This window comes from Balaenoptera ricei, chromosome 14, assembly GCF_028023285.1.
Source record: "Balaenoptera ricei isolate mBalRic1 chromosome 14, mBalRic1.hap2, whole genome shotgun sequence".
Taxonomy (NCBI): Eukaryota; Metazoa; Chordata; class Mammalia; order Artiodactyla; family Balaenopteridae; genus Balaenoptera; species Balaenoptera ricei.
The window spans coordinates 21,770,230-21,782,934 of NC_082652.1; the positions used below are offsets into that span (position 1 = coordinate 21,770,230).

At 37.7% G+C, this 12,705-nt stretch overlaps 1 protein-coding gene across 16 annotated transcripts in view; it reads right to left on the bottom strand.

The window, feature by feature from the left end:
* MTMR3 (myotubularin related protein 3) overlaps nt 1-12,705 on the bottom strand; it is a 132,883-nt gene that overhangs the window by 49,340 nt on the left and 70,838 nt on the right. For 15 of the 16 annotated variants that reach the window (XM_059894243.1, XM_059894244.1, XM_059894238.1 and 12 more), the window contains 2 exons: nt 11,474-11,526; nt 1,086-1,171 (listed from right to left, as the gene is read on the bottom strand). In XM_059894243.1, the coding sequence (XP_059750226.1) occupies nt 1,086-1,088 (3 nt within the window). In that variant the 5' untranslated portion in view covers nt 1,089-1,171; nt 11,474-11,526. Of the gene's footprint in view, nt 1-1,085; nt 1,172-11,410; nt 11,527-12,705 lie in introns of those variants that run through there. The other variant, XM_059894236.1, reaches the window with a different exon arrangement.

Below are 12,705 nucleotides of genomic sequence, written 5' to 3' on the forward strand. Positions count from 1 at the left end.
TAGGCAAACACTTTTTCAGTTCATTAAAAACTCGTGAAAACCAATAAAATAAAATATAGTCTAAAGAAAAGCTCATCAGTGTTTGGGTATAGGATACATTAGAAAGTTGTTATGCCCACAAACTAAGAAAAAACTGGCAAAGATTTAAGATGAGAGCAGTTACCTTTGTCGTCATTTTAATATGACACTTCTATACAACTAGTTTTTCTGTTTTGTTTTAGTTTGTTTTTAATTTTGAAAAGCATTTTCCACCCATGTTCCTAATGAAGCTTGAAATTAACATGGCCTTTTCAATTCCTTCTTTGTGCACCAGCATGAGACAGAGTTTGGTTCTAGAAAACATCACCAAGATAGAAGCGGGACAATATTATAGAGGACCATTTCTTTTTTAAGCCTTGGAGCACGGTTTACCTGTTCTCAGGATTGACAGAAATGTGGTTGGCTCATTGCTCCATCATCTCTGCCTGAACTGAGTCCTAAATGGCCCACAGGTCACTGAAATACACTCATTTTAGTCAAAGACGTACGTAGGGAGTGTGCAGAGAGCTACTTCATCTTCTCTGGGATAAAAATAATGCCTTAAAGAGACAGGACAGGGAAGACAGGGAATTGCTTCTATCCAGAAAGGTAAATTCATAAAGAATATGTGTATGACCATATAATTCTCCTATACACAACAAAACACACACATGCGCGCGCGTGTGCACACACACACACACACACACACACACAGAGAAAAGCTTTTCACGATACCTTCCTTCCTAGAAAAGGAATAAGAACCCTGAAGTAGTCCAAGAAACATGGGTTTTAGTCTTGACTCCATTTACTATCTGACTGAAAAGAAACAATATCTAACTCACAGGATTAAAGTTAATAGAAGCAAAACTGCTCTAAGACACTAGAATATTCTAAAATTATTACTACTAAGTAAACAATAAAAGAAAATAGACAAGAGAGTTCTGGGAAAGAAAAAGTGAAATGATTTCTCACCATAACAAAAATGGGTAACTATGAACTTATTAGTATTCACTTAATTGTCAGGACAGAGTTCAAGTTCAATTTTCTTGTTATTTCTTAGTACTTACCATGACAGGAGGCCCAGATTAGGAGGAGAGATCCCCGTCCTTTCTTTGGTATCTTGGCAAGGCTTTTCTTTCCTTTATGCCTGGATCTTGAAAAAGAAAAAAAAAAAGAAGGACAAAATTGCCAATTCCCACACACGCATCCCCCAACCCCATTTGGCCATACCGTAATTAAAGAAACTGCATATACAAGGACCTAAACACCTGACCAGGGGCTTCCCTGGTGGCGCAGTGGTTGAGAATCTGCCTGCTAATGCAGGGGACACGGGTTCGCGCCCTGGTCTGGGAAGATCCCACATGCCGCGGAGCAACTAGGCCCGTGAGCCACAACTACTGAGCCTGCGCATCTGGAGCCTGTGCTCCGCAACAAGAGAGGCCACAATAGTGAGAGGCCCGCGCACTGCGATGAAGAGTGGCCCCCGCTTGCCGCAACTACAGAAAGCCTTAGCACAGAAACGAAGACCCAACATAGCAATCAATCAATCAATAAATAAATCTTTAAAAAAAAAATTAAAAAAAAAAAGACCTGACCAGAGTCAGCCAAGGAAAAGCTGAATATCACCCAGCCAATCCCCACTAGTCAAATCCAAACTCCTTAACTCCCTTGTGAAAATCCTCCTGGTCGTAAACTATTTGAGCAAAAAAGTAGCAAAGGCTCATGTTCTGAATGTTGATAGCAATACAAAAAATATTACAAACCTTAGATGAAAATAATAAAGCAATAACTAAAACTGACCTGCAAATGCAAAAACAATATTCTTGTAATATTACAGTATGTTTTTGTGGTTATCTGTAAATTCAAAATGGATCTCCCCATCTGTGGGAACCAAACTGGCTTAGTAAAAAAATATGAAAAAACTGCCTTTTGCCCCAATGTCCTATGCTCACTGAAAACTCACATAAACTGCACTAATACCTTTACCTGGTTTTCAGAAACAACTATAAGAGTGGGGGAGGAATACCTAACAAGAAACTCAAAGACAGGCTAGTAAGAACACTATCATCTCTAATAAGTAGCTTTTTATAAAAAAAAATAGATACATTTCATGCAAAGCCACCATTTCTAGTTCACTAAACTTCCATGAATATAGGATATTTTAGGCAGTCTGGCATTCAATATTCAAAGTAAACTCTTTGTGAGCAGTGAAAGTGAGGGAACAGAGGACATCAAAGAAGCAGCAGGGCCCAGAATATGTGGAGCCTTGTGCAGTTATGAACAGAGGAGTGACATGAGGTGACTTAAAGGATGGCTCTGGCTATAGGGTGGGAACAGACTAGATTGTTGGGGGATCTGAGGGAGCACAGGAGGAAACAGGAAGACCTGTCAGAAGGAAATAATCACCATAAGAAGTAGTGATGGAAATGGTGAGACATTGCTGGATTCTGGATATATTTTGAAATTACCACCCACAGGATTTGAGCTAATTCATTAAATAAAAGAAGTCACACTTTCTGGCTTCAGCATCTAGAAGCAAGGATTTCCCATTTACTGATGAGGGAAAACATCAGAAAATGGATTACCCACTCTGTGCAGAGGTACAGGAGGGAGAACAGGGAATCAAAGGTTCCATTTTAGACACGTTATATTTGAGATGTCTAACAGATATCCTGTTGAAGACACCAAGTAAAAGCTGAACAAACTAGCTTGGAGATGAAGAAGATGGAAGCTAGAGATAGTAACATAAATGTGGGAGGCATAAGTGTGTGGATGGCATTAAAGCTAGTAAATTCTGGGGCAAGTACAGATGGAGAAACTAAGAGGACCAAGTGGTGGTTTGGGGTACTCCATTGTTCAGAGGCTAGAAGGATGAGGAAGAACCAAGTGGTTTAGTAACATAACTCAGAGTCATCATTCTTACCATTATTCAAACCTAAAACAAGTCTTTGTGATATAACCTAGCTCAAGAACACAGATTGGCATAAAATTCTCATTTATTCATTCATTTCAATAAATATTTATTCAACACCTAATATATCCCAGGCACTGCTCTAGATCTAGGGGAGACAACTGTAACCAAAAAGTCATGGAGCTTAATTTTAATGCCTGGGACTTCCCTGGTGGTGCAGTGGTTGAGAGTCCGCCTGCCACTGCAGGGGACATGGGTTCGATCCCTGGTCTGGGAAGCTCCCACGTGCCTTGGGGCAGCTGGGCCCTTGCGCCACAGCTACTGAGCCCGTGTGCTGCAGCTGCTGAGGCCCATGTGCCTAGAGCCCGCGCTCCGCGGCAAGAGAGACCACCGCAGTGAGAAGCCCGCACACCGCGGCGTGGGGTGGCCCCTGCTCGCCGCGGCTGGAGGGGGCCCGCGCGCAGCAAAGACAACCCAATGCAGCCAAAATAAATAAATAAAAGAATCCGCCTGCCAATGCAGGGGACACGGGTTCGATCCCTAGTCCAGGAAGATCCCACATGCCACGGAGCAACTAAGCCTGTGCGCCACAACCACTGAGTCCACGTGCTGCAACTACTGAAGCCCGCACGCCTAGAGCCTGTGCTCCGCAACAGGAGAAGCCACCACGATGAGAAGCCTGTGCACCGCAAAAAGAGTAGCGCCGCTCATCTCAACTAGAGAAAGCCTGTGCACAGCAACGAAGACCCAACGCAGCCAAAAATAAATTTAAAAAATGAAATAAAATAAAAATTTTACTGCCTGCCTTCCCCACTAGAAACAAATAAATAGACATGTTTATATTAGGTAGCTGGTAAGTGTTACAAAGAAAATAAAGCAGGGTTTAGGGATAAGGAGTAACAAAGAAGTGCTGTTTTAGATGAGGTGGCAAGGGTATGTAAAGAGGCCACCTGTTGGAATTAATTAAAAAGGAAAGGAGGAAAAAAAAAAAAAAGGAAAGGAGGAAATGTAAAGAAATTATTCCTGAGGGTATGAACTTATTAGAAAAAAATCTCTTAAAGATCACTTTAAAAAGAAACACCTACTGGATGAATTTTATTTTTAAACTGTCCTAATGTTGTGCAAAAGATATTTGTGTTTTAGAATTAAATGTCTAATGACAGTATCATATATATATTCAAACTGCTATATTTTAAATAACTCAAATAGAAGTGGATTTGAAGTTTTGCAAAACAGATAACAAAGTGCAACTCCAGTGATGAAGATATTAACATAAAAAAGGTAGTGGAATATGGAGAACTTGAAACCTTCATGCACTGCTGTAGAAAATGGTTTAGCAGTTCCTTTAAAAGTCACCATATGAGTCATTAACTCCATTCCTGGGTATATACCCAAGAGAACTGAAAACATATCCACACAAAAACTTGTGTGTTAATGTTCACAGCAGCATTCTTCATAACAGCCAAGAAGCAGAAACAACCCAAATGTCCATCAAATGATGAAAGAATAAAATGTGGTATATCCACACAATGGAATATTATCCAGCAATAAAAGAAGACTAAAATACTGACACATGATACAATACGGATGAACTCTGAAAACATAATACTAACTGAAAGAAGCCAGGCACAAAAGACCATATTGTACGATTTCATTTATATGAATTGCCCAGAATTTTAAATCTAGGTAGAGACAGAAAACAGATTAGTGGTGGTTTAGCACAACATACTAAAAACTCCTGAACTGTATGCTTTTAAAGGGTAAGTTTTATGTGATGTGTAGGTGAGGAGTATGAATATAATCAAACTCTTCATGAAATACTAAAAATAATCTTACTGCAAAAATGTTATGGAACTGACCCAGCAGCAATGAGCATTCTAAGCATCTAGACCATGGTATCTAAATACTAATTCTCACTTCAAAAGGAGCCAACAAGGCTCCTGAGAAATAGCCAATTACAGGTCTAGAACAGAAAATGTGTAAGTTGATCCTGTAACATTAAATTGGAAAGCAAGGAAACTATCAAAGACTACTAAGGGTATATCAAAAGGACTCCAGAGCCAATCTAAACAGAATCACTGGTGAAAATGGAATAATTTGAGCAAAAATAATAAGCGCCATGTATTGAATTTCAATATGTTTAATTATAAGTTCATAATATTTCTCTCTCTCCCTCTCATTGGTCACCACTGGAGGAATGCTAAGTAAGCAACTTCTTATTTTTGAAACTGGTAAATAAAGGCAAAGAATTAGTATTTATCTTGCTTTTCCTATATAAACTGAACCTCTGTACAACCAAGTAGTTGATGGGGGTAGTATTTCACCTAATACACAAACAAGGAAAGACACAAATAAGTATCACCATTTTACAACTGCTAATGAAATATAGGATGAACATAATGATCTAGTCTAGAGAAAGCTATAAAAATATAAAAATAACCCAAATTCTTTAAACTGCAAGACAGAAGAGATCAAAGGAAAACTCAGATTACAAAAGAGATGTGACATGTCAACCAATTGCAATATATGGACTTTGCTTGGATCCTAATTCAAAGTATGAAAATAATTTGAGACATTTAGGGAAATCTGCCCATATAATATTTGATGTTATTTATTAATTTTCTGTATAACTGACAATGTCACAGTGGTTAGGAGGTTTCTGTGGTTATGGCTTTTTAGAAGTTTCTTTTAGATATACAATTGAAATATGTACACATGAAGTAATATATCATGGAATAGGCAAAATGAGTAGGAGTATGTATCTATGAAACCGGATGGGCCCATGAGTTGATAGCTTTTGAAGCCCAATGAGATAAGTAAATGGAGATTAACCTATTTTCTCTACTTTTATACATTTGAAATTTTCACAAAGTTTTTACTTTCCTTTTATTTTTTTGATGTGGACCATTCTTAAAGTCTTTATTGAATTTATTACAATATTGCTTCTGTTTTATGTTTTGGTTTTTTGGCCGCGAGGCATGTGGGATCTTAGCTCCCCGACCAGGGATCGAACCCGGGCCCCCTGTACTGGGAGTGCAGAATCTTATTAGCCACTGGACCACCAGGGAAGTCCCTGATGTCTTCCATTTCTACACCAAATAAAGACTGTAAAATGGTGTGCTGCACTTTGGTCAATCAACAATTACCTGAGAACTAACTACGTGTCAAACACTATGACACTGTGCTGGTTCCTGCACTAAGGAGCTCATATCCCAGTGTGGAAGACAGAAACAAATAATTATAATTACAAATTGTGCTCAATGTGATAAAGGAAACAAACAGGATGCTGAGACAGAGACTGAGAGGGTGGGGGTATGGAAGTCCTACTTTAGATAAGGTGGTCAGAAAAGGCCTCTCTGTGCAGCAAGGCCAGTTTCTGGTACAGAAAACAGCATGTGTTCCTGACAAGGAAAAGACTTTGGCATTTCTGAAGGATTAAAAAGAGGAAGCCAGTATAGCTAAAATGTACTGAGCCAGAAAGAAGAGTGGCCCAACTTGAAGATGGAGAAATGTACAAGAGGATAATGTAGATAGTAAGGAGTATAAATTATATTCCAAGTGCAACAGATTATATTCCAAGTGTCAAAAATTCATTGACAGATTTTAAACAGCCGAGTGATATGATTTGATTTTAAAATAATTCTGATTACTGTGTGGTGAATGGATTAGAGAACAAAAAGAATAAAGAGAATCAGGAGACAATTACAGGGAGGAAAATGGTAGCTTGATTTAGAATGGAGGCAGTGCAGATGGAATAAAAGCATAAGGATATAAGTTATTTTAGAGTATAACTGACAGTAATAGGTAAAGGCCTAGATGTGGGGGCTAAGGAAGATTAAAGAATTTATGGTGCAAGAGGGGAGATAAGAAAACAGATAACATAGTTCAAAGTAAGAGGTGCTGCTTTAAACATCTGAGGAAAGGTAAAACTTTCTATAGGAATTCCAAGTTCATAAGAAAAAGCCAAGATCATGGGTACACTGCAACCAATATGAATCACGAAGCTGCTGGAGGTCCTTATAATATTAATATTACAAAGAGCAGATATAGCCAATCATTAAAAAGTAGTCAACAGGGCTTCCCTGGTGGCGCAGCGGTTGAGAGTCTGCCTGCCAATGCAGGGCACACGGGTTCGCGCCCTGGTCTGGGAGGATCCCATATGCCGCGGAGCAACTGGGCCCGTGAGCCACAATTACTGAGCCTGCGCGTCTGGAGCCTGTGCTCCGCAACAAGAGAGGCCGCGATAGTGAGAGGCCCGCGCACCGCGATGAAGAGTGGCCCCCGCTTGCCACAACTAGAGAAAGCCCTCGCACAGAAACGAAGACCCAACACAACCATAAATAAATAAATTAATTAAAAAAAAAATAATAATAATAATAAAAAAAAAAAAAAAAAAAAAGTAGTCAACAACTGACTTACAAAACTTGGGTTCCAGAATGGTAATTATACTATCACCAAAAGGAAGAAATTGAGTCATTACTGTTAGCCTAAGAGAAGTAGTTTAACACTTCTTAATTTTTTAGTTGTAATAGTAATGCATGCTCCTTCTAAGAAAATTTAAAATACAGGTGTAAAAAGCAAGCAACTGTCCCCAGATACTGCTTGTGGGAGTGTAAAATGGTTCAGCCTCCTTGGAAAACAGCCTAGCAGTTCCTCAAACAATTAAACATAAAGCTACCACCTGACCCAGCAATTCCACTCCTAAAGAGAGTGGAATTTTGTCTGAGAGACAAAAACACATCTACAGAAAAACTCGTATACACATGTTTATAGCAGCATTATTCAAGACAGTCAAAAGACAGAAACAACCCAAATGTCCACTGACGGATGAATGGATAAACAAAATGTTGTATATCCCAAAATGGAGTATTAACCAGCCAATTAAAAGGAAAGAAGTACTGATACATGCTTCAATATAGATGAACCTTGAATACATTATACCAAGTAAAAGAAGCCGGTCACAAAAGTCCACATATCATACTTCACAGAAATGGAACAGGGAAATTAATAGAGATAGGAAGTGCATTAGTAGCTACTTAGATGTGGGGGAGGTGGAAGGTAAGGGGGGTGATAGCTAAAGGGTATGGAGAGCTTCTTTCTGAAGTAATAAAATGTTCTAAAATTGACTGCAGTGATGGTTGCACAGCACAATGAATATACTGAGCCACTGAACTGTATACGTTAATGGGTCAAATGTACAGTATAATATATGAATTATATCTCAAATCTGTTATTTTTTAAGTAAATAAGTAGAACTTCCCTTCTCATTCTTTGCTGCCCTTTGCTTCAATTACACGTAATTACAACTACTGTTAATATTTTATAATTCTGTCCAGGACACTTCTTTATTTATATACAAAGACATACATAATCTACCCCCGAAAAATGAGGGGGGAGGATCATACTGTATTCATTGTTCTGCACATTTTCCCTCAATGCACCAAATCCTTCCTGTGTCACTACATACTTTCAACATGGCAGTTCAGTACTTCATTATATTCCGATACACCATAACCTAACAATTCATCAATTACTGAGATATTTAGGTTATTTTCACTTTTCTATTACAATCAAAATAGCCACAGTAACCATCCTTGCCCATATCTCTGCACAAGTCACTATTTCTGCAGCCCTGATTCTTAAAAATAAATTTACTAGGTGAAAAGATACACACTTGGTGGGGGGGATCATTACTGCCAAAGACTACACATACTAATTCCATTTATGGAACTATAATTCACTAACTCATAGTTATCAACTTGGTAGAAGTTCTAATGTTCTGTAATTTGAAAGGTTAAAATAAAAATACGCATAAGCATTATTTGTATTAATCCAGAAACATGTTTGTACATGTACAGAAAAATGATGTAATGATTGTTAACAATGGTTACCACTCTAAGGAAGAAAGTGGGAATAGGGATTTTGTTTTTATACTTTTAGAATTACTTTACCCTTGTAATTAGGAAAATAAACTTTTCTACAAAGATATTTTTAAAAAGGAAATTCAAAATAATATTGCATAAAAGCTTTTCACTTGACCTAAGACAGAGTGTGAAGATAAAGCCATCAAAAAAAATAATCAGGGATGTAAAGCAATGGTTCTGAGGGCAGAAGAGACAGGAGTCCTGAGTCTGCCATTCACTAAACTCTATGACCTTTGGGACCTTTAAGGCAAGTCATGCTACTTCTTTACCCCTTACTACTTCAATATATACTTTATAAGAACAAAAATAATCTCTTACATAACCACAGAACTAGTTTTCAAATTCAGGAAACTTGACACTGATATAGTACTTTAATCTACTTTTTATATTCCAATTTGGTCAACCAATTACATCCTTTACAGAGACTTCCCCCCCCACCTCTATAAAAGGATCCAGTCTAGGATCACATTGGATCTAGTTGTCATCTCTCTTTAGTCTTTTAATTTGGAACCCACATTATATTAATTCCAATAATATGTTTCCTGGTATCAAAATTAATTTAATAATCTAACATCAGGCTTCCCTGGTGGCGCAGTGGTTAAGAATCCGCCTGCCAATGCAAGGGACACGGGTTTGAGCCCTGGTCCGGGAAGATCCCACATGCCGCGGAGCAACTAAGCCCGTGCGCCACAACTACTGAGCCCGGGCGCCTAGAGCAACAAGAGAAGCCACCGCAATGAGAAGCCTGCACACTGCAACGAAGAGTAGCCCCCGCCTAACAGAACTAAAGAAAGCCTGTGCACAGCAACGAAGACCCACCCAACGCAGCCAAAAATAAATAAATAAATATTTTTTAAAAATTAAAAAAATAAAAATTAAACACTGAAGAGTCAAGTAATACATTAGGATTACATTTCCTCTCCAAAGGTCTAATATGCACCCTGCTAGGCCAAATGAAGGGTAAAATTCTTATTTGAAGCAAAGTCAAATGATTTCTCTTTTCTTAATGTATGTATGAGAATTTGACAGTTGGGATCTGCAGGCTTCACTGGTCTCCAGTGTCAGTCTCAGAATGTGACTTCTGAGAAATCTTTACCGAAGTAAGACATTTATCTTCCTACTTAACATGGAATCTCATTCTTTCAGGCACCTGTTAACAAGAAATTACTCAATTCCTTAATCAGTAACTAAAACTCACACTTGCCAACAATAACTCAGCCAAGTGAGATACTGAGCAACTTGGACTACAAGGACACATTATATGTACTATATAAATCCTTCCTATATAGAATGGAAATAAACAGTATCCTGAATCAACAAGATGATAACTAATCTCTACTAGAACAAAAGAATCTAATTCTTCTCTACTAGAACAAAAGAATCTAATTCTTCTCCCTTATTCTTAACCAAACACACACAACAAAAACAAAAATCCTAATTATAATGAAATTATACTGAGAAGACACTAGTATCCCAGGACTCAGGGAACGTTTGCGTGATCTGAAAATTCAAACATGAAGATAGTTCTTGCCTTCAAGATGTTCACAATCCTGTGGGGTGACAAACATAACTAATAAGGCAGAGTGTGATAAGAGATGTAGAAATAGAATTCCATGGGGATGCAAAAGACAGAGAAATGGATTCTGAACTGGGCACTCAAGTAAGGCTTTGTGGAACACTCGCACTTTTAATGGCTGAACCAGACAGATTTTGAGACAAAGGGGGGACAGGAACAGCACAAGCAAAGAATGAGACCCAAAAAAAGGCAAGATATTGGACAGTATTTGAGGGACAGTAAGTAGGTCAGGGTGGCTACAGCAAAAGATGTTCTAGATGTATGGGGGAAATGAGTGCCTAGTTGCAGTAGAGGTGCTTAAAGCTCACTTATAAAGAGCCTAAAATGCCATGCTAAGGAGCTTGATCCTTAATCTGGAGGCAATGCCAAGCTAAAGATTCTGGAACAAGGGAATGATTTGGATCCAGAAACTTAAAACCAAAACAGCAACTTCTCTTTTCAATAAAGTTAGGTAATAATTTCCTCCATTAGACAGATGGCAGAAAAAAGAGGCAGTAATAAAGACTTAGGTAATAACAGATCCACACAGGTCTATGAAAAAAAGGACAGGACAGGGATTAACATCCACACTGGGGACAGGACTAACAAATTTTTTAGAGTTATTTTCTAGTTGAACGTCACATTAGTACCACTAACGCTAGTAATGAGGCCTCGATTTTCACACAGATTTAACAATTTAAGAAAACTCAAAATAAGAACCAAGTTTCAATTTAAAAGAACATCATGTTAAGAACTATTTTAAACAAAAGATTAGGGCCACAACTCATTTAATCTCAACTTAAATACAAGTTTCTAGGCACAGTATATTATACTATGGCACAATTATATATGGGAAAAGTAATCTGGCTTGAGTCCTAATGGGAAAAAAAAACAACAAACCACCAAATATTGAGATTTAACATTAAAGTGAACATACAAGGGTTCACCTAAATAATTATGTCCACAGACAAAACAGGCCCCGAAAATTCATCTGTAAATTACCTTTTGCTGCCTCAGAACAGCAGAGAGTATAGTAGGGGGCAGGAGGTAGTGGGACAAACTTACCAAATGAAGTTTGTCCCAACAACTTTTTCTACCGGAACGTTTCACAAGAAAATCTGCAAAAGAAAAAACAGTAGTTTTACAATGACAAATATCCTAAGTATCAAGTTAAGCCACTTAGATCTCCCACAAGACTTTTCTCTACAAGTTGGAATGCCATGACAATACATTATTTTTTAAATTGTTACAATGTGAACTATTTAGTCAACCACAGGTTTTAGAATGTTTAATTGTGCAAAATGGGCCAAGTCCGGCCTTAGCATGCTTTTAGAAACTACAGAACTGCACAGATAGAACTTTCCAAGAACCTATAAATACTCCTCTTTAAGAGTTTTTCTCTATCAATCTAGCACCATTTCTGATGGCTTCTCAGGTAAACCTTTGCCACTAAAGGAACAAGTACTTTAAAAAACTAAGAAGATCACAGGAGACCTAGGTTTGGACTTGGTAGTTTAATTTGTACACATAATTGGCTTCTATCAAGGGGTCTTTTTTGTGTAAGAAAAAAATCAGAGAGGCAGGAGTACAGTCTAAACACGAAGAATTCTTGTCACCACTAGGCAACAATCTGACCTTTAGAGATAAAAGACCTAATCAACCTGATTCCTTTGTAAAGACTTCTCTCAGTATTTGCAGGCAACTCATCCTTTTGAGCTGTTTATGTGACATAAAGTCACATATATGAACAGGACTGTACAAAATATCAAAGTCCTAAAATTAAAGAGTCAGTCAACATATCACATTATTGCCATAACCTCTGGAACCATTTTTTAAACAAGTAAGAACCATATAAGAGGAGGCTAAATATGTAATAATAAAGTGTTTTAACCACTTTACAAGTAGTACTTTTGTCTCCCAGTAACTTTTAATTTAAATTTTGTAAAATTTAATTTTAGTTTAATACAGGCTGGGCTGTATTGACCACATGCTGTATGGGAAAGGAACTAAGGCTATTCATAACTTGCAACTTCAGATACAAATCGTATTAGTATCAAGATTGGGCCTGTTAAGTTGTTTAAGGCGGTACAACACAGTACAGCAGGAAAGTTCAGGGGTTTTAAATCTGTAGGAACTTTTCTTTCTAGAGTCTAATTTTTGCTGAGTATTTGAAAACTGAAATACAAGTTACAAATTTTTTTCATTTTTCCTTTATACTACAGTAAGGTTACTGTTGATTTTTTAAAAACTACGTCTGTAGGTACATTATATCATCTATGAATTTTATTTAGGATAAT